At 44.0% G+C, this 22386-nt stretch overlaps 1 protein-coding gene across 2 annotated transcripts in view; it reads right to left on the reverse strand.

The window, feature by feature from the left end:
• The window catches only part of UBE4B (ubiquitination factor E4B), a 123528-nt gene that overhangs the window by 26850 nt on the left and 74292 nt on the right, over window positions 1-22386 (reverse strand). For both annotated transcript variants that reach the window (XM_080801988.1, XM_080801987.1), the window contains 11 exons: window positions 20196-20337; window positions 19212-19312; window positions 17966-18080; window positions 13980-14063; window positions 11074-11130; window positions 10383-10499; window positions 10185-10283; window positions 9479-9592; window positions 7645-7843; window positions 5127-5265; window positions 920-1019 (listed from right to left, as the gene is read on the reverse strand). In XM_080801988.1, coding sequence (XP_080658114.1) covers window positions 920-1019; window positions 5127-5265; window positions 7645-7843; window positions 9479-9592; window positions 10185-10283; window positions 10383-10499; window positions 11074-11130; window positions 13980-14063; window positions 17966-18080; window positions 19212-19312; window positions 20196-20337 — 1267 coding nt within the window. The remainder of the gene's footprint in view (window positions 1-919; window positions 1020-5126; window positions 5266-7644; window positions 7844-9478; window positions 9593-10184; window positions 10284-10382; window positions 10500-11073; window positions 11131-13979; window positions 14064-17965; window positions 18081-19211; window positions 19313-20195; window positions 20338-22386) is intronic.

Genomic DNA, 22386 nt, shown 5'->3' on the forward strand with positions numbered 1-22386 from the left:
ACAAGTAGGTAGAGAGGCAGGCACTGAGAGAGAGAGGGGGAAGCAGGCTCCCCACTGAGCAGAGAGCCCCATGCAGGGCTCGATCCCAGGACCCTGGGATCATGACCTGAGCCGAAGGCAGAGGCTTTAACCCACTGAGCCACCCAGGCGCCCCTTCCAGCCTCCTTCTGACAGGTCTGTGGGGTGCTCACGGGGGTCTACAGACACCAGAAAATGGCTCCTGGTGTATTCTGCACCTCAGCAGGCCTTGTCTATTAGTGAATAAAGCAAATCTATCTTAACTTGCACCAGAAATCGAAGTTAAAATGTCCACATATCCTCCTACTAATAAACAGAAACCAGAAGCCGCTAATACTCAGTTTTAGAATTTGAACAAAAACACAAGATACATGCGTAAGTAAGCGGTCTACACTCCCCTGTACAGCCTTTGCTCAGCATCCGTCTCACCGGCAGAGATCGTCCTGTCCAAAGTTAGGTTCTGTGCAGTGGGTCATTTTTAATGACAAATGAAGGAGGGACAAGGTGGGGGGGGGCGGGTCTTCCCACGGCCACAAATCCACTTGGTTACACACTGTGAAAATGCATGGCTGGCACACTGGGTCACAGAGCTGGGGGGCAGCGGAGGGGGGGAACCTCGCAGAAGGGTTAAGTGAGGCAGGTGAAGGCCAACCGAGGACGATAAAACCAGGAAGAATTCACACTGCCACTGGCAAAGCACCTGCAGATTCTGTCCTGACTTAAATCCTGCAGGGAGACCGGGGTGCGATCATCAACTGGTTTGAAAGTCCTGTGTTTTATCTTCAGGGGAAAGAGGGACAGAGGCAAAAGGACACTACGTGGCTCAGCCCAGGCACATGTTCTGGTAGGAAAACGGCTGCCGCGCGGCTGGGCTATGACGATTCCGATCAGCCGTACAAACCTTAAGCTGAGTTTTGCAGCGCTTCAGCATCTCACGGTGTCTAGTTGCCAGCGGGGAATCTTTCCATTGGCTTTCGTTGTTTTTCAGATCTTCCACGGTTCTGAAACCAAGGACTAAAGGTCAAACACAAGAAGACACACGGATCCTTCTTACCTACTTGTTCGGACCATGTCGAGGACCGTCAGACATCTCCTCCCACCCTTTAGCACCTTGAAAGTCAGAGTATTTCCTGTCATTCGTTGGCAGAACCTTGCTTATCGGTTCCTGATCTAATGAATGTCTTAAAATTGATGGTACTTTACATTTAATGACGTTTAGTCGTTTCTTTTGGAAAGAAACACATTATTTACATCGTTCCCTTATTTTCCTAGGAGGGAGAAAAAGAAGTCCCACCTGAAGGTTCACGGTTACTAGGCCTGGTCAGTTACCCCAAACCAAAGGCTGGTTCAACAATGCCAGTGCCTTTCCCTCTTCTGCGACCGTCCCTCCGTGCGGAATGCTCTTCTCTGAGATTCTCTGCAGCTCACTCCTTTACTTCCTTCCTATGCCCGCCCAAATATCAGCTGCCAGTCAGGCCACATGCGGCATATTTTAGAGACTGGCTCACCTAATGCTCTATCAACCCCTCTCCGTCAAGACAATTATAGAAAACTGGAGGTTGGCAAATTTTTTGGAACTACACTTTCCCTGACTCCCTTGCTGCCGGTGAATCTGCCCACGACCTAAGCTTCCATCGAGAGGTGACCCCTCTCTGGAGGCAGAAGAGCATGCTGGGGGTGGCAGCCATACTGTGTTTCTGGAAGCACAGTGGCAGAGGAGCTCTGCCTGAGGCAGTGACAGAGACTCTATGGTCAGGATGAACCCTGGAGCAGCTTCCTGCCAGGTCAGGTTCAAAGGCGAACTCTGGGTACATACACCTCCCTCCCCAGAACTGATGACGATCTGGCAGACTGACTGCAGCCACGGAAACTGCCACGTGGCACCTGTCTCTGCAGCTTGGGGTTGGGGAGGTGGGGCTGGAAGACACTTAGAAGCCCTGTGGGATGGCTGACTGGCCTGGTAGCCCGCCTCTAGGGAGCTGCATGGGACAGGCTTGTGACAAAGTGCAAGGAAGCCTGTTTAGCTTCCAAGTGGGTGGTAATGACAACCAGTGTGGAGACAAATCTGTTTTTTCAAACAAGCCACTATAGGTTTCAAAGCACTTGGACTTACTACTTCCCTTTCGTACCCTTGGCTCCTTACCATGGAAGGTAACAGATCTACAGGTTTAATGGGCTGGGACGCGAGCATCTCTGGGACATCGTTATTCTACCTACCACATTTGTGGGGAGAGAGTGCGGGAGTGTGTGTGGAGTGGATCCTGGAGATGCTTGATCCGCAAGAGTGAACCATCCGAACACCCTTCTGTGTAGGACTAAATTCACCGACACCACTACATCCACCAGAGACCCTGGATTCAAGATGGCAGTAAGTAGCTGGGAGGGGTTTGAAATGTGTGCCCAGCTAGTGGACTCAAACTTGGCATTGACGGGGACTTATGCTGAGTGAAGCTGGGCTATCTGGTATCCCTTGACAGAATTCGGAGGAAGGAATCTAAAGTTTAAGAAGCTGAGAATAAAAAAAAAAAAAAAAAAAAAAAAAAAGAAGCTGAGAATATTCAGATAGATACACCACGGGTGACTGGCCCAGACAACCCCTCCTCCCAAAACCTGCCTCTCGCCCCCCATAACCTAGAGGACATCTCTCCTATCACAGCGTTGGAAAGCACACAGGTGAGGGGAACACGGACATCTTTGAGCACAACAGCGACCACCCACAGTCGCTTGGGAGTGAACGCAGTCGATGGTACCATTGAAATGGATCAACCAAAGTCAGTAAAAGAGATGGGATCCCAGGGCTCCAAGATGAAGAAACAGACGAATTCACAATCACAGCTTGAAACTGCATAAGCCTTTCCCAATAACTGATATTGTAAGCTGATAAAATCAGCAGATAGGAGGAAAATTTGAATAAAAGATGAACAAGCCTGACCTAATTGACAAATGCGGGACCGTGTAATAAGCGACGCAGAAAGCACATTCTTTTCAGGTCTCCGCGGAACATTTACTCAAGTACCTGTTGGGCTATAAAGCAAATTTCAATGAAGTTCGAAGGACACAAATCAGAGCATGTCCTCTGACCACAGTGAAATTGAACTAGGAATCGATAACAAATGATAAACAGACAAATCCCCCAAGAACCCGGAATTTCAACAATGTATTTTTCAAAAACCCACTGGTCAAATAAGAAGCATTAAAAATTAGAAAATATTTTGAATTGATCAGTAAAATGCGACATACCAAAACTGAGAGCTGCAGCTAAAACCAGGCTTTGAGGGAAAGAAACAGCCTTAAATACATGTATAAGGGCTGAAAATGGATGATGTAAGTACCAAACTTAAGAGGCAACAGAAATATCAACAAAAAGCAAATTTAAACTAAAAGAAAGTAGAAGGAAATAATGAAGACCCCACAGATACTAAAACGATAAAAAGATGTTACGAACAACATCAAGCTTAGAAATTTTGAAGCTTCAGATGTCACAGAAATACTGACACATGATGAAATAAAAGGGTAAATAGTCATGTATCTAATAACGGAATAAAACACATAATAAAAAACTTTCCCATAAAGAAAACTCTAAGCCCAGATAGCTTCATCAATGAATGTTTCCAAACATTTAAGAAAGAAATAACTGTTATAAAATAAACTCTTTTTTAAAAAAGATTTTATCTCTCTGAGAGAGAAAGAGAGACAGACAAGCAGGGGGAGTGGCAGGGAGCCCAGCGCAGGGCTCGATCCCAGGACCCTGGGATCATGACCTGAGCAGAAGGCAGACGCTTAACAACTGAGTCACCCAGGTGCCCCTAATAAACTCTTCCAAAGAACATAAAAAGTGAGAATACTCCCCAACTCATCCTATTTGGCAAGCATGATACCAAAATCTGGGGAAGATGTACCAAGAAATGAAAATGGTAGGCCCATCTTTCTTTTGAACATAGACTCAAAGATCCTAAACAGAGTATTAACAAACTGAATATCCAATGAGTTATAAAAGCAATAATATAAAAACTGAGTTTATTCCAGGAATGAAAGTCTGGTTTAACATCAGAAAACTAGTTGATAGAATTCAGCCACATTAACCGAATAGAGGAGAAAACATTTTCTGATCTTTTTAATAGCTTTGGAAAAAGCATTTAGTACAATTCAACTTCTGTTAGGAATAAAAAACTTTTAAAATACCAGAGATAATGGGAAATGTTCATCTGGTAACAGAGGATATACAAAAAAAACCTTTCCCCTATTGAATTAGAACAATAGAAAATTTGAAGAAAGCTGCCTCTATTCAAGATTTTACTAGAAATTATAGCCAGTATGCTAAGGCACAGAAAAAAAGGGTAGGAAAGAAAACTGACATCATTTACCAACGACACAAATAAGTGTAGAAAGAAAATCTTAAAGCATCTACAGAGTAACCATGAGCATTAACAGGTGATCAGCAAGATAGATACATAGAGGTACAGAGTTACAGATGGAGATATGACATACTTTTCCTCATAGCCAGACATGTACATAGGTCCTGGACCAAATGCAGTGGCCATACTATTACTATTCCAGAGGACCTGTTCGAAACATGTCTGGTTCGTATTTCTGTGATTTATTTGGAGGCGTTGGCACACGGGGGAAAATGCTTAGGTTAAGAAACACGGCGACGGTGTTAATGAATGGGAAACTGATGGCTACTAACTGGTCATTCTGGGTTCCTTATGCCCCAGGCCAACATGCAAAAAAGGGAATTCCATGATGGCAGGAGTCAATGATCTTGTTTATCAAGGGAAACTAGAGTTACTGTTTTCAGAGTCCAGGGAAGGAGGAGAACGACTGGAAACCAGGAGATCCTTCAAAGGGCCTCCTGGTCAACACCACACTCAGTGGAAAAAGTTAAGTGAAGTCTAGAACCACATACCGAGGATTGAGATCTCTCCGAAACCAAGGCTGGGTCGCTCTGCCACATAAAGAACCCTGGTGGACTGAGGACTGTGGACAGGGAACCAGAAGCAGATGGTCCACTGCAACATATTCACTCCCCGCATTCGAATCCACTGGTCACAACACAACTGCTTGCTTTGTACCTCGGGCAATCCCAGGACACGGGGTCACGCACGTACCTATTGAGCTCCCGGATGGCCCGGAGTCTGCGGATGTAGCGACGGCAGCTTGGCAGAATGGAGAGGTGGTGGGCGTGCAGGGTAAGAAAAAAGCATTCTGTAGGGAATTTCGGCTCAGAAAATGGAGGCTGATCTCCATCTAGGAAAAATAATATGATTCCCTAAATAAAAGCTCTAACAAGACTAAACCAGGGGAAAAGCACAATTAAGACAGAATTACACTTGAATTTTCAAGAAGCTTAAGGATGCTTTTTAAAAAATATAGACTAAGTTATAAGCAGCACAGAATTCCTACGAGCTCCATTGAATGACTAGGTATTCTGCCCCATCTGATTAAATGTTTGCATAGATGTACATCAACAACCTGTTGTTACGAGTCTTCCTGATGTATTTTATATAACCATTCCTATAATTCAACAAGGCCATGAAACATCACCTTGAATCTCAAAATACTGACAGACTATGTTAATCTACAGATTCCAAAGCCATTTCCGTACTGTGAGCATGCTGTCATCTCTAATTCTTCTCTATTATAAATAGTGCTTGGAAGATCTGTATGAAAAATTACTCCCTCGCCCCACTCCCAGAATTGGGAGTATATTCTAAAATGTAAAATTATTGAGAATGACAGTGTTATAATTTTTGGTATAAATTAAAATTCATTAAATAAATTGATTAAATTCCATCTATTTCTTCACAAACTTACATTCTATCTTATCATTTTGTTTTTGGATTTTCTATCTATCATCTATTTATTTTTAAAGACTTTATTTTTAAGTAATCTCTACACCCAAAAATGTAGGGGCTCAAACTCATAACCCTGAGATCAAGAGCCCCAAGCTTCACCGACTGAGCCAGCCAGACGCCCCTGTTTTTGGATAATTTACAGATACGCAACAATAACCTGAATTTCTTTCAATTTGTTTCTAACTCCAATTAGTATGTATATTTTTTCCAGCAAGTATCATTTATTTTCTATGACGTATACTGCTTACATTTTTGTCCCCCAAAAGAAAAGTGTCTCTTGGTATAATTCAGTTTGGGCCTTATACATTTATAACAGGTTTACATTTTGAAAGACATGATTCTACCAAACATAAGACATATTTTGCTTCATTCTTTAATTTTGCATACTCATTTTATCTCATGCTACAAAAAGCATATTTATCTAAGATACTATATATATGTATCATCTCTGATGATATGCTTCATTTATTAAATCATAAATTTCTGTTTCCTTCATGGCTGGGTCAAATCCTCTGTTCAGTTTTTTCATGTTTTATTTTTATATTATATGTATAAAATATAAAAATACATATAAAATAAAGGATATATATAAAGAATATATATACACACATATATTTTTTTTAAATGTTTAACCCTTTGATTCTTCTGGAATTTACTAGTCCGTGATAGGATTCCAAGACGATACCAGTTACTACTCATTCAAGTGATACCAATCAAACACTAACTTTATTGCTCATCCGATACTTAGTTCTTATTATAGTTTACATGTTTCTCTAGAATGTGTGCACCCACCTGATCACGATGCTGCCAGGTAGGCATGGAACCCCTATCCTATTCCGTGAATGATTTTATAATATTTAAAAAATAAAGGCCATCGGGTTCTGATATCCATCATTAATATGTCTTATCACATAGAAAGGAAAAAGATCAACAACTTAACACCTTTAAAATATTCATATTTTAATACCAACAATGCATCAAGATCTATGAAATATTTCAGGAGAACTTTAATTGGTATACATAAAAGCTATATCATAATTAAGTCTCTGCTACCATTTTTATTATACATATATTTTTAAAGATTTATTTATTTACTTCACACAGAGAGAGAGAGAGAGAGAGCACGCACAAGCAGGGAAGCGGCAGGCAGAGGGAGAGGAAGCAGCAGGGTCTCCGCTGAGCAGGGAGCTCAATGGAGGACTCGATCCCAGGACCCTGGGATCATGACCCAAGCCGAAGGCAGCTGCTTAACCAATTGAGCCACGTAGGCATCCCTATTACATTTCTTTTTCTTTTTTTTTTTTTTTGGTTTCAGTCTGAATAGTGTATTTCTTTCCACTTGTTCTATATATCTATTTGACTTTGGCTAAGCCAAGTCAGAAGTTTTTTTTTTTTTTTTTAAAGATTTTATTTATTTATTTATTTGACAGCGAGAAAGAGAGCACAAGTAGGCAGAGAGGCAGGCAGAGGCGGAGGGGGGAAGCAGGCCCCCACTGAGCAGAGAGCCCGATGAGGGGCTCGGTTCCAGGACCCCGAGATCATGACCTGAGCTGAAGGCAGAGGCTCAACCCACTGAGCCACCCAGGCGCCCAAATAAGAAGTTTTTAATGCGTTAATTTTTATTGTGTATCTCTGGCTCTTAAATTAATTTTCTGGAGAGAAAACAACAATTTGTGAGGAATCACTAGCATCCAAATAAAATAAATCTACGAGACGTGTTTAAATAAAAGGGCAGCGTTTTAATGATCTCACAACGAGCTACGTCACTCACAAAGCTCAGCCAGCCAGTCGTTCACGTCCTCCATTGTCGCGTTCACTCTCGTCTCATCATTAGGGAGAATGATTCGACACCTCGGGTGGAATATATACGTGGGGTCCACCGTCTCTAACTTGATCTTTGTACTTAGCTGCTGCAGCACCCAAAGGAAATTCAGCATGAATCCATCTGTAGATACCAATCTATCATCTGTCTGTGGAATACGGAAAAAAGGTATTTAAAATAATGATTTAAAAAGAAATTTTGGCACAATTTTGTAAGAAAGGAAACCAGACATTCACCCCAGAGTCAATGAGAAGAAATATATCATCACCATTGTCATTCTATCAGATGGGGCTCTTCATGGAGTCTTAATCCAATGTGGAGCATTTTATACATTCCCTGAATCTTCAGAAAAGCCCTTGGAAGTCAGTGATACTGCTATTCACATTTTACAAAGGGGGAAATTGAGACTCAGACTGCTAAACGACTTGCCTAAGATCCTCAAAATGAATTAAGTAGAAACACAATTAATGTTGCTTCCTTTCTCTTATTTCCCCTCAAGAGCATCAAACCCTAGTTTCACTCAGCACTGTTGGACTAATAGCCGTTTTTTTTTTTTAAAGATTTTATTTATTTGTCAGAGAGAGAATGAGAGTGAGAGAGTGAGCGAGCACAAGCAGGGGGAACGGCAGGCAGAGGGAGAAGCAGGCTCCCCGCTGAGCAGGAAGCCCGATGTGGGACTCGATCCCAGAACCCTGGGATCACGACCTGAGCCTAAGGCAGACGCTTTACCGAATGAGCCACCCAGGCACCCCTGACTAATAGTTTCTCTGGCTGACGTCACTACGGAAGTCCTGTGTTAATGATATAACAATTATAATAATGGTAGTTCACATCAATTATGTGTCCTCGCCGCACTAGGCACTGTTCTAATAGCTTTATGGATAGTAACCCCACAGTTAGGAACTATTATTACCCCCATTTAGCACTTAGGAAACTGAGGCACAGAGAAATAAACAGCGAAGGTCCCACCGTTAGTAAATGGGGGGACCAGAGAAGGAAACCCAGGCAGTCTCATGCAGGGCCACACTTTCCTCTATATGCTTTTCTTCTCAATAGAAAGGTCACATCATTCATTCATTACTTATTAGTAATATAGGAAAGATGCCCTTTTAACTTCTCCTCCCTTGCAAGGTAGTCCAGGCCACCAGGCTCCCCACCAGATCTCCTTGGGTCTGCTTCTGTCGCTCCTCCCACCTTAGCCCATTTTCCACACAGCACATCTGGCGGTTTCCTTGCTGCAAAGCCCCCAGGGGCGTCCCATTCTAGTTCTTACCATGTCAGCTGTAGCCTAATGGGAGTCCCCGACCCGCCATCTCCTTCCTGCACACTATTTTCGAGCCACTTAAGTCTGCATATGGGGCTTGTTCCAAAGCTAGATCATTCCCACTTTGGGGCCTTAGAAGAGTCTAGAAAATTCTTTTCCCAGCCTTGTCATGGCTGACTTTCACATCCGTCCGGTCTCTGATCAAATGTCACCTCCTTAAAGGTGTCTTCCCCACCACGTGATGAAAACTCACTCCGTACCCTCCTTCGGGTACCTCCACGGCCACTTCCAGGTCCTCTACGTGCTTTATTTGCATCACAGATGCTACCAGCGCTGACGTAATATACTTACATGCTGACTCATCTAGCCTGTGGAACACAGCTGCACAGCGGCAGAAGATTCTCTCCTGCTCAACACCCCGTCTCCATTTCCCAGAACAATGCCTGGCAGATGCCAAGTGAAGACAAGCCAGATGAGTGACTTTAGCCAATCAGCGAACGCGGGCTTCTCGAACCCTACCTGCATCTGTGCTTTCTTCATGTTGGCGTTGACGACGGCTGCCATGTAACTGAGCGCGGCCTCACGGGTCTCGCCGTTTAACAGAATACTGTGCAGAATCTTGAAAAGCTCTTGCTGGAATTGATTTTAGAAAGGGAGAAGACAAACATTAAGACTTGACTTTAAAAATGATTCCTCTTGACTTCGAGAACAGCTGGGCTTCTTCCCCCTTCCTCTCCTCTCCACCTTCCACTCGTTTGAAGAGAGCCCGACCACCAGAGGAACAGGGGTGTCCACATTCAACTGTGTCAAGACCATTCGCACGCAAGCAGATGGCGGGGGGCGGGCGGGGGGGGGGGGGAGGCAAGCAGTTATTACCGTTTTAATAAAATAACCTTTTCTATTCCCTTTTCAGGTCAGGATCAAAATTCCCTTAATTAAGCTACCATTAGCCTCTAATTTCGCTCCCGAGAAGTCTCAGAACGGAGGGCATACCAATCCACACTTGAGAGGCACGAGTGACCACGGGGTACGTGCAAACGAACAGCGCTCACTCACTCTCACGTTTTAAAGGCCTACGAGTGGGCTGGAACCACAGCTTCCAGGCCGAACCAGGCCCCCGGGGAGGCCACATACTACTGTTACGGCAGTTGTTGCTCAAGACACCGGTGACTCGTACCCAGCCTCTCCATCACTCGTCCTCTGAACTCACTCCCCGAACACCTACCCTTCCCAGCTCCAGGTAATGCTGCAGTGACTGGCTGACCACGCGAGTGTTCTCCAGGGTAATGGCGGGCCCTGAGAAATATTTTTCAACCACCTTAGCCTGGGAAGAGAAGGGGGAAATTCCATCGATATACAATGTACACTTAAGGCAGGAATCTGAACGTCAGAGCAGCAAAGCACACATGGCCGCTGTACTTACGTCGTCTTCTGCGAAGACCGAGAAGCTGAAGAAAGCCCCCAGGTAGGACAGTCTCTGCAGCTCCCGCCCAGAGCCGGGGCTTAAGGATTTAGGCAACCACAACGGCAAAGAAGCCACCTGGGCAAGAAACGGCAGAGGCAGGTCAGGCCGCTACGCCGGCAAGTGAGGGGGAAGCGCGATGAGCAGAGTTCTCGACAGCCAACCTGTCCTCAGCGGGGTCTCAGCCCCCAGGACCGGGCAGACAGTTAACACACAAAACCCCAAAACTCACAAACGTGTTAGGACCCCTGTTGCCTTTTCTTATCTCGGATGGAGGCGGAAAACCCTCCGGACTCCTCTACATTTTCACAGGATCGTCTTTTGATTTTTTATGTTTCGAGAAGCTCTTTGATCGCGCTCGGACCAACCATTTTTACACTATCAAAGGACTCAAGTACATTTTCCCAGAGGACTTGTTTCCTCCTTACACAATATTTACACAAAGATCACGGAAGGACGGACAGAAGTTCACCCCAGGCAAGCACGTGTAGGGTTAAGCAATTTCACTACTGAGAGTCACCCAGACGTGTTACCTGCATCTAACCTAAATGTCCTCTAATAGATGTTTTTTTTCCACACAATGTTACTTAAGGGGTATCTTCGGAGTTACACATCCCTAGAACCAGTGCAAGTCCACCAGGGAGTCACTCACCAAATTGCACACAGGGTGGGTCTTCCCAAACTTGGTTTCACAAAGCTCACCTAAAGCCTAGAAATAAGATCAGAAAGTGTCATTTTAAATTTTTTTTATTTTTAAATATTTTTTATTTATTTACCTGACAGAGAGATACAGAGAAAGCACATGTAGACAGAACAACCGGCAGAGGGAGAGGGAGAAGCAGGCTCTCCACCGAGCAGGGAGCCCATGCAGGGTTCAACCCCAGGACTCTGGGATCATGACCTGAGCTGAAGGCGGCCGCCCAACGGACTGAGCCACCCAGGCGCCCCCCAAAGTGTCATTTTTTAAAAAAAGATTTTATTTATTTATTTGAGACAGGGGCAGAGGGAGAGGGAGAAGCAGACCCCTCACTGAGCAAGAAGCCTGATACAGGGCTCGATCCCAGGACCCTGAGACCATGACCCGAGCCGAAGGCAGAGGTTTTAACCCAATGAGCCCCCCAGGTGCCCCTAAATGTATTCCATCTTGAACTGACTGCCACGTGTAATACCAAGAGGCAGCTCTGATGCTGCCATAAGTACATGTGCATTCCTTCCAAAACACTAAGAGCCTCACTGTTCTTCGGATGTACCTGCATATTGTAAAAAAAAACTCAGATGAAACAGAAATATAAAATGAAACTAAGAATCACTCATAAACTTCACCCAAAGAGATGACCTCTACTGGTATTTTAGTTAACATATTTTTGTGTTGCTCCACATTGAAATAAATATGTTTAGTTTTTACAAAAAGTGATTTTTTTCACTTAACATCTTTCCATGTCAAAAAAAAAGATATGCTTCATAAACTTGGGACGGCTCGTCTTTCCAGTGCTGAAACAGGACTATATATCACTGCAATCTAATAAGCTACCACATTCAGAACATATTTAAAAGCCTTACTTGGCTTCAAGATCTCGGATATCTCTGAGAACTCCAGGATTTTCTCCTTTGGAGCTGTAATCATTCTCATATTAGAGAATCAGGAAAAGTAGGTTTTAGGGACATAAACACAGTTTAACACAGCCGGTGTGTACCCATCAAACACCGTTTGAACAGTGAGCTCCATTTTCTGTGATTTGAACACAGCTACCGAAGTTCCCGAGCCGGCCCGCGGAAGCTGCTTGTGAGTCACGCAGGGAGGCCCTGACAGGTCTCTGGGGTGCACCGAGAAGGAAAAGTTCTCACAGCCCAGGGCAGGGGTTCCCAACCCGTGCTGCACACCAGGATCACCGGGGGAGCTGGAAAAACCCAACACCAGGCCCCATCCTCCCCATACCCGCGACCAGTGGAACCACAGTGTGTGGGAGGCAGGCACCAGGTGTTTAATTTTAAAGAACCCCAGGTGATCCGAGGGTATGGCAACGTGGGGAGGCACTGGGCCGGAGAACAATCACAACTGTTTCTGGTTCCGGCTCCGGTGGTCTTCCTCTTCCGGCTCCCATTATCCTTCCTCGCACTGCACTCTCTCCGCTGGACAAGCATCAATGATGGTATAAAATAAAGCTATTGTCTTCCATAATGGAGGTCTTTGTCTTTTGACCGAGAAGAACATTTTGTTGATATCTGACACTGAAAGCTCCTTACTGAAACATCGAGCCAGCTCAGACCGCAACAGAAAAGCTAACAGTACCGCGAAGGAACATTTACATCATTCGTTGAGAACGAATGTGCACTCGAATATCTCATCACTGGACTCAAACAATCAGATGGTTTCACTTCCTCTTATCTGGCACAGACAGGGTAATGCGCCGAAGGATTAACAAAATTTTATTAGAAACCCGAATGGCAGGGGCAGTACAAAGAGCCCTGACATAAATCCAATCAAAGCTAAAAGAATCCCATTTGCTTTCTAACTTCCCAACACGATCTTCGTCTCTTAGCTCCATTTTGATTGATTAAAACAGAGACAGGCCCCCTTCATGTTCACCCGTGTTAGCATTTATCACGGTGTGGTCATCTGCACTGTTAGGACTTGAGTTCTGCAGTGGGTCAGGGGCAATTAGTAGAGAGGTGCCTTGTCTAATAAGCCCAAGTATCTGGCACAGAAGAGGTCCTCAGTGAGCACTGACTTAATGTAAGACGGAATCAAGTCAGCAAAAAGATCAATTTAATCAGGGCCTCAATTTATAGAAGATTGTATTTATTCACTGAGTTAGCTAATTTCGTATTTTGTTATTTTTTTCTTCACATCCTAGACTGAAAAGTATTTAGTCATATGACCAAGTATTTTTCTCTCCAAATTTCCAAGGAGCCAATGCAGAAAGAAAAGGGCCTTTTCTTTTCTTTCTGGTTCCAGTGCGTTCACAGCAGTCAGGGCCCTCCATGAGCGTCTAGGGAAAGGTCTGTCCATAATTTACGCTTGATGTAGGTGCGTGAATGAGCTAAGCAGTCTGTTCCCCACAGGAAGCCTGAAGGAAATGCGGAGGGTGAACATGAAAACTACTCTGAGATTTTTCTATAGAAAGTCACTTCATAAAGCTGGGTTACTCTTCCTAGTATAATTCTGCCTTTCTCCTTGTATTTGTAATAGTTTTTTGTTTTTTGTTTTTTTTTAAATAACAAAATTTCATCCCGATTACAGTATGCCTGCTGCCAGGAGGAGCAGAAGGATCCACCAAGAATCGTCTTTTTCCTAAGCCACGACGTCAGGCCAAGTGCATTCCGGCGCCTGTGTCATTGACTCCTGCCTAAGGCTCGAATGCGCGGATTATGTCCTGGGCTGCTACCTCCCTGTCTTCACTGACGCATCCCTGCACACCAAACACTGTGCGGCCAGCACAGTGCTTTCAGGTTTTAAGTGTGAAAACAAGGCTGATAACCTGAAAGAAATGTGCATGTTAAAATCATCTGGGAGAAAGTGTTTACTGAACGGCTTAAAGAGAAAGAACAAAGGTTTACCATGAGGGGGTACTTAAAGTAGTCACTATCGAGGGAGCACTCTTTGGCAGCGAGGGCCAGGCCTTGTAAAATGGGGATAAAGATCTGTAAGGAAAAAAAAAAAATCAGAAATGTAAGTTTAGGAAAACGTAAGAACAGGAGGCGTGCTAAAATAAAGTGCTGAGTCTGAATGTCTGAGCATTTCCACCTTCCCCAAGGAAAAGATGTTTTGTTTAGAAAGGAGTCTGGTATCTGGCCACGGAGTGTGGCTCTGTCCTTCGACAAGGCTAACCATAAAGCAATATATATAGCTGAATTTTCCGGAGGTAACAGGATCTGGTGAGCCCCAATTCTCTGGCAGGACTCCGAGTGACTCAACAGAAACTCACAATTTTTGAGCCCGCTATAGGAGTCCCCAAGGGTCCTCACTCTAGTCAACTAAATTCTCCACATCTCGACAATGACTATGTTTCCGATAACCAAGCACCTACAATCTATAAAGAAACTGGACTAAATGTTCCAGTATCTTCTCAACTCTATCAGTATTTAAAAATACTCTCCCACTTCCTTCTGATTCTTTCCATCATTCCCTGTCTATTTTGAAGAGAACAAGAAAAACACACCAGTAATGGATATTATCATCATTTCGTTAACTTTAATTATGCAGAGCAAAGAGATAGCTGGTAAATGTGGAGTATGCAAAAGAAAACTTGACTAGAATGACTAACCTCCGTTTGTGGTAAAATGTATGCACGGACATGACACCAGAGCTCGAGGGCACCCAGATTTATTTTCCCAAGTTTACCATCAATACCAGGGCACGCTGTCACCATGCACAATTTGCTCAGTGTAGCTCATCTACAAATGTCACCACGCACTCACTGACTGACTCACTTAAGGAGTTGGTTGGGATTCCGGACCAGTAACATTAAGGAGAAGATGGTATAAACAACAGCTGAAAACCCAAATGTCAACAGGTTGACATGGGAGTACTCTCTAAAGCCCCTAGGAAATCTGAAAAATTCCCTTTCCTACTAATTTCATCCCACTGTACTGTGCAGCCTGGTCATTTGAGGAACCCAGGATTTAAAAAAAATAAAATAAAAAAAAAAGGTGCCCTGGATTACAAAGTGTCTGTGGAGTGTCTTGAGATAAAAAGATAGCTCTGGAAAAGATCATCCCAGTTTTTGCAACTCAAAACCATCAGGATAGAAGTAATGTGTTGTCAGAAGCTAACTAAAAATGGACAGGTAAAACTTAGGTGTGGTGATGGGGGAGTGACAATATTACAATCAGAAACACAAAACTGAAGTTCCCAAATCACCAAAATAAATTTCACAATTGGTCATCTAGAAAAATGTCAAAACTTTTTGCCAGAATGCTATAAAGAAAACACCTTAGTGTTTTCTAGTAGACTTAACTTCTTTTGCAGGTAGGATTTAATTTATAATAGACAAGACTAGCTATAATATTTTTCAAATAGTCAAGCATTATAATATTCATGTGACTTAATTTTTTTTAAAAGATTTTTATTTATTTGAGACAGAGCACGAGCAGGAGGAGGGGCAGAAGGAGAGGGAGAAGCAGACTCCTCGCTGAGCAGAGAGCCCGATGTGGGGCTTGATCCCAGGACCCCAAGATCATGACGTGAGCTGAAGGCAGATGCTTAACCACCTGAGCCACCCAGACACCCCTGACTTATGTATTTTAAACGATTCTCTTGTTTTCAAATAAACACCTTCGAGCAATGACAAAAAATACAAGTATTCATCTCCAATCCTAAATTCTAACTACTGTTTATTTCTGTTTATCTGTGAACATCTCAAACATTAAAAGGAGATTGAAGTTTCAGAGATTTAATAGTTCAAATCTGCCAAACTCTTCAGACAAAAAAGTGAAGTGCTGTTTTCCACTCACTCATCATTTCTCTCTAAGAAAAAAGCACATGGTAATGCAAAGACAGACAAGGAGTGTTCAGGACCGAGTGGCAGAAGAGGCATCAGAATGCTATGATTAAAAAGAAACAGTGGGGGGCACCTGGGTGGGTCAGTTGGTTAAGCGTCTGACTCTTCAATTTTGGCTCAGGGCATGATCTCAGGGTTGTGAGATCGAGCCCCACACCCGGCTCCACACTCCCTGTGGGGCCTGCTTAAGATTCTCTTTGCCCCACCCCATATGCCCCAGCACCTGGAGGAAAATAAAAAGAAACAGCTGGTGCACAACACTGTGAATGAACTAAAAGCCACCGGATTGGTTCGTTTTATGTTATGTGCATTTCATCTCAATTGAAAAAAAAGGGGTCACTTCACAACATTTGTGTAAGTTTTTTTTTTGTTTTTTTAAGATTTTATTTATTTATTTGACAGACAGAGATCACAAGTAGGCAGAGAGGCAGGCAGAGAGAGAGTGGGAAGCAGGCTCACCGCTAAGCAGAGAGCCCGATGTGGGGCTCGATCCCAGGACCCTGGGATCATGACCTGAGCCGAAGGCAGAGGCTTTAACCCACTGAGCCACCCAGGCGCCCCTGTGTAAGTTTCTTTATGAATAAGATAAGCATAACACAGCCCTTTCAGCTGATCACTGGGCTGATTTTACAGAGCTAAAGCTACTCTGGGTTCCTCAAATGATGTCTTGTACAACAGGGAGAGTGTTCTCATTTTTTTTTTAAGATTATTTTTTAAGTTATTTCCCACCCAATGTGGGGGTCGAACTCACAACCAAAGATCAAGAGATGTATGGTCCACTGACTGAGCCAGCCAGGTGCCACAGAAAAGTACTCTAATTAATGCATATCACATACACAACAGACGCTCCCCTTAAACCTTCCAAGATGGTTATTTATTCTCTGTTTTCTTTTCTTTTCCTGGGGCTTGATCCCACGACTCTGAGAGCAAGACCTGAGTTGAGATTGATTTAGATGCTTAACTGACTGAGCCACCCAGGGGCCTGACAGTTGTTTATTTTCATCAGAATTCATTTTTCTCTCTCCAGAGAAGAAAAGCTCACTATGCTGCCTTGAGTATTCCTGCAAGTCAACAAGACCATCATCTAAGAAAAGTAGTCGATGAATTCCTAAAACGGTCATGACATGAACTAGGAGTTTTGCTTCTGGAGTCTTCTTTTACTAACATTTTAGAAACTGCTAAAAACACAATTCCTGAGATTTCAAATTAATAGTTACAAATAATATTGGGTATAAAAAAATCAATCATATCACTTAGAGCTATTGCCTCTGTTCTGTGTAGAAAGAAACGATCATACGCTAAATTATAAGAAAGTGTCATAAAAATCCTTCCATCACCGATAAAGGCTTGTGTGAGAGCTGCCGTGGCAAAGTGCTCATGTCACGACACAGGCCGGAACACAGCGACCAAGTGTGATGCCGAAGTGTCACCTCAGAAGAAACCTTTCAGATTAAATAAATAGTTTTATTCCTAAATATCCCAAATCTGCATTTTCACTTGACTTCACATAGTGAGATATGAAAACTGCATGAATACTTAATGAAAGAAGTAATTAGCAAGATATGAGACATCGTTCCCAGTTGAGTGGCGAGAAGACAAAAGATCCTGTGTGGTACGCAGACTGCACTGAGCTAATCTGGTCGCTGGTTTATGAATCTCCTTTTTGCAAACTCAGAGAACTAATTTTCAACATGACTCAACTGGCAAATGCACGTCATGTCGTGTGCCATCTCTGTATGGCTGTGTTGAAAGCACCTTGAAATCAGGGACAGAGCCTCAGGTGACTTCTTACCTCTCAAGGCACGCAGCACTGCTTACCACACTCGATGCCTGACGGCTTGTAATGGACAAACGATCTGAACCATGCAGCTGTCAATCTGGTTATCTCAAGAGAGAAATCTCAGGTAGATCTCTCTGAGCAATGAACACAAGTGTGTTCAAACTCTGAAACCGAAGTTTTCAGTAGAGGGTGTCTTGAGAAATCAGCCTTGGCACAGAAGCTCCTAGGTTAAATATGCCGGCGGCAAATTCACAAAGCCTCACCTGCTTGAACACTTCTTCATCCTGGTGAGTGGTCCGCACCAGCTCCTGCATGAAGCCATACGGGAGATTCCTGCACAGCATATACGGCACCAGGAAGGACGGCTGCTGCATGGACCTGTGAAACCACAAGAGGCAAGGACCGCGATGGCTCAGCCCATCCGTGTGCGACAACACGGCACACAGGCTGTCACGCCAGCAGAAGTGTCCAGCCAAACGTCAAACTTTAAATCTCTCAAACATTCTATAGAACAATATTGGCAAAAGACCAACCTTCTTAAATTGTTCATTGCTTTTTGGTCTTTTGAATGAAGAGACTACAGAAAGTTTCTAAGAAGTCATCTTTTCCTACAGTCAAGCCCTTCAAAAATAAAGCATTACCCCAAAAATGAAGCATTATAGGTCTCTTTTACTTATTTATTTATGGCGCAGCCAACTGAAAAGAAAAAGATCAGCGATGGGTGAGGACTTTTAAATAAAACTCTTGTTAATTTTAACCACAGAATATTTCTTGAGGTTTTGATCCGTTGTTTATCCTTTCTTTCTTCTTCTTCTTCTTTTCTTTTTTTTCCATTTAAGGTTCATTTATTTATGTAAACTCTGTACCCAACGTGGGGCTCGAACTCATGACCTTGGGAGATCAAGAGTCCCCCACTCCCCTTTTCCTTCTTTTTGACAAGTTTCACACACAGATGGTTCTGAAACAGAGAGTAATATAAGAGCACCAGAACAAATAAATGTTGTGACTTTGCCATTTCTTCCTTAGGTGTTCTCGCGTCACTTTTCCTTCAGATATTTAAGTAAAAGAAATGAAATACATAAATACTCTTTCATTGAACTAGAAACCTTGATGGGACCCTCCGAAACAATCAATAACGTAGTCTGTACTTTGGGGGATTCCCGAACGAACTGCTCTCCCACTATTATTTATCACCGAATAACAGAAATTGACTGTTGGATACATGGAAAAGTGAGAACCTGCCTATTTTTTTCAAAGCTCTCCCCTGATTTCAAGGAGCCTTGGTGCTGACCTATGTCAACAGTGGTCTAGAGGTAGAGCAGATCGTGTTTCATTTTCCTAGTGTTACAGAGAAGGAACGGGACCTCCTGGGTCAGCCAGTCAACCCCTTTCATCTTGCAGGTGAGAAAGTGCATTATCCAAGGTGAGGCAAGTCGGCCGGACAGCCCGACGTCTGCTGACAGACAGAGTCCTCTCCCCGCCACCACGGGCGCACCCGGTTTCTCCTACCTTGGCTGCGTGAGGGAACCCTGCAGGACTAACGCAGTATGGGATATGCACTGCGAGCGGATGTTGCTCAGAAGCTGGCTGACCGCCGGCTGGCTGCACGTCTGAAAGAGAAGGCCAAGGTCAGGACCGCAAAAACCAACAGACTAAGCTTGCGCTGTTGAAAACGGACAAGAAGCAGGAGACGTCCACTCCAGGAAGAGGCACGCTTTTCTCTTGCTTGACTCGTGACAAAGAAACTAGAGTAACTGTATCGTCCACGCGTGCTGCCTCCGCCCAACTGCACGGTCAGAGCAGAGACAGCGGGAGAGGGAGGCGCCCATGTTCCGCTTCGGCTAAGGTTCAGTGCGACAAACCCCGGAGAGGCCCGTCGCAAATACGCAACTAACAAGGGGGACAAGTGGACTAGTCTGGGAAACTAGAAGCGGACAACGAACAGGGAATGAAATAATAATAAAGTCCGCATGAAACAGGAGAAAAAGCATAGCTTCTGGAGTTTAAATCCCGTTTTTGTGACTTTTATGTGATTGCAGACGATCACTCAGGGTCTCTGAGGTGCATTTGCCTCTTCATACAATAAAAACAGTACCTGCCTACACTAGGTCAACCGAACAACCGTGAGATCTGAGCTCCTACGGACGGAGCCCAAGGTCAGTGGTCCCTCCGTGAGCGGTTATTATCGCACTTGTCACAGTCTATCGGAAACTGTGAGGGCCATGTAAGACCCTGGTGGCAATGGCACTTGCCCCCATCACTTCTTCCTGCCACGAGGACATGCGTTCTGTGAGGGTTCTGTGACTTCTTTGTGTATTTTGTTCACTGCTAACGCCCTGAGCTCCCAGCACGGCGCCTGGCACATAACACATGCTGGAGAACCACTTTCCTCACTGAATACAGGAAGGAATGTTCCCGAACGGGGCATGTGATCATTTATCAAAAAATAACCAGGTTCTGATGGGTTTTTTAACTGGATCTGTTTCATATTACCTTTGGTGCTTTTTTTTCCTCTATTCCAACTCGGTCAAAACACTCGATGAGGTAGTTCAGCATGTCTGTCTCCTTGCAGGTCTCAATGGTGAAATGGTCACTGTAGGAATCCCAGGTACTTGCCCCACCAGAGGCTCCCAAACTTCAGAGAAGAGAAAAGAAAACTGGTGATTCTTACCTCTTCTCAATGAATCATTTTGACAGAGTTTGCATTTCTGCAGCAGAAAGCCCGTCAGGATCCCCGCACCCACGACAAAGCACAGACGCCCGTGCAGCCGAGGCCGGAGCGGACTGCTCATTGCACCTGCTCCAAGTCCAGCAACAGGAACTCCTGCTAACCACGGTACTGACCTAAGAAGAGAACTGGATCAGAGACCCAGCACCTTATCTTACTGGGAATGGCCACCTACAAAGCCAGGAGGACAAAGAAGTGCTATCGGGCTGGGCATTAGAAGGGCTAGCACACGGATTTAAATCAAACCGGCCAGCTTCACTCAAGCTGACTCGGAGGTGGAAACCAGACGATGCGACTGCTGTCACTGAACCCAGCAGGAGGGAAGTTAGGAAGGCGAACGAAAAGACCCCTTCTCACGACTTCTGGCACAACCTCAAAAGCCTTCAGCCAGCCTTTGGCAATAGGACCAGAGGAGGAGAACCGTCCAGTTATAGAAAGAAACATAAACCTACTTGTATTAACGTAAAAATTTCCAGAACTTTCCGTGAAAAAGGCAAAGTTGTACAGTAAACACAAACAAAACAAAAATCCTGTGTAGGGGTATCCCAACGTGGGTTCTATTCCGGCTGTGCTGCTTGCCCGTTACCGAACCCTAGAACCATCTCTTCTCCTCTGCAGTGAGGCTTAAAGGAAACCAAACCCAAGTGCTTTGTAAAACAGAAGCAGGACACGGCACGAAGCACTGTTATGGTTAGCAATTAACTATTCACCAAGACCAAAGCCAAACATTCTCTCAAGGGCTAGGTGTGAGGAAATTAAAGTGGAGATCGGCCATCAACAAGTCACACACCAAAGCTGATGTTTAGCTCACAAATTTATTTGATACACACGAAAGATACGAAGAGAGTAATCATGGCACCGGAGAGGCTAGGAATTTTGAAATGAAAAGGAAATGAGAAAGCATAAACTTAGCAAAAAAATTACATATGAAAGATGACAAAGGATGGGAAGAATAGTGTGACCTTGAAAGACCCACCCCCTACTTCAACTGGGGCAGACAATTAAAGGCTAGAAACCGACAGGACTAATAGGGATTGAGGTATTAACATGTTATGCAGGTAGATGCATAGATATACATGACTAATTCTGGAATATACGCATAACTGACCTCAGAATTTTAGAAAAATACAGCTGACCCTTGAACAACACAGGGTTTAGGAGTGCCACCTCTGTGCAACTGAAAATTGCATTTAACTTCTGACTCCCCAAAAACTCCCCAGTCTACTTTGCCTTACTGATAACATAAGAGTCGATTAACACGTATTTTGTATATGTATTATATACTCTATTCTTACAGTCTATTCTTAAGTATTATTCTTAAGCTAAAAAAACCAAAATGCAGGGCACCAGGGTGGCTCACTGCATTAAGTCTCTGCCTTCGGCTCAGATCGATCTCAGGGTCTTGGGATCGATCCCCGCATCAGGCTCTCCACTCAGCGGGGAGACTGCTTCCCTTCCTCTCTCTCTGCCTGCCCCTCTGTCTACTTGTGATCTCTGTGAAATAAATAAATTTAAAAAAAAATACTGTTAAGAAAACCATAAAGGAGGGGCGCCTGGGTGGTTCAGTGGGTTAAGCCTCTGCCTTCGGCTCAGGTCATGATCTCAGGGTCCTGGGATGGAGCCCCGTGTTGGGCTCTCTGCTCCATGGGGAGCCTACTTCCCCCTCTCTCTCTGCCTGCCTCTCTGCCTACTTGTGATCTCTCTCTGTCAAATAAATAAAATTTAAAAATCTTAAAAAAAAAAAAAGAAAACCACAAAGGAGAGAAAATACATTTACAGTACTGCACCATATTTATTGAAAAAATCCACATATATGTGGATCTGTGCAGCTCAAACCCATGGTGCACAGAGGTTTGACCTTGGAATGAAAGTATGGTATTAAAATTACAAAGATGAAAAGAATGCCAGTTTTAAATCCAAGGCTTTCAGGCCAGAGTCTAGTATATCTGAATTCCT

Source organism: Martes martes (assembly GCF_963455335.1).
Source record: "Martes martes genome assembly, chromosome: 4".
NCBI classification, from domain to species: Eukaryota; Metazoa; Chordata; class Mammalia; order Carnivora; family Mustelidae; genus Martes; species Martes martes.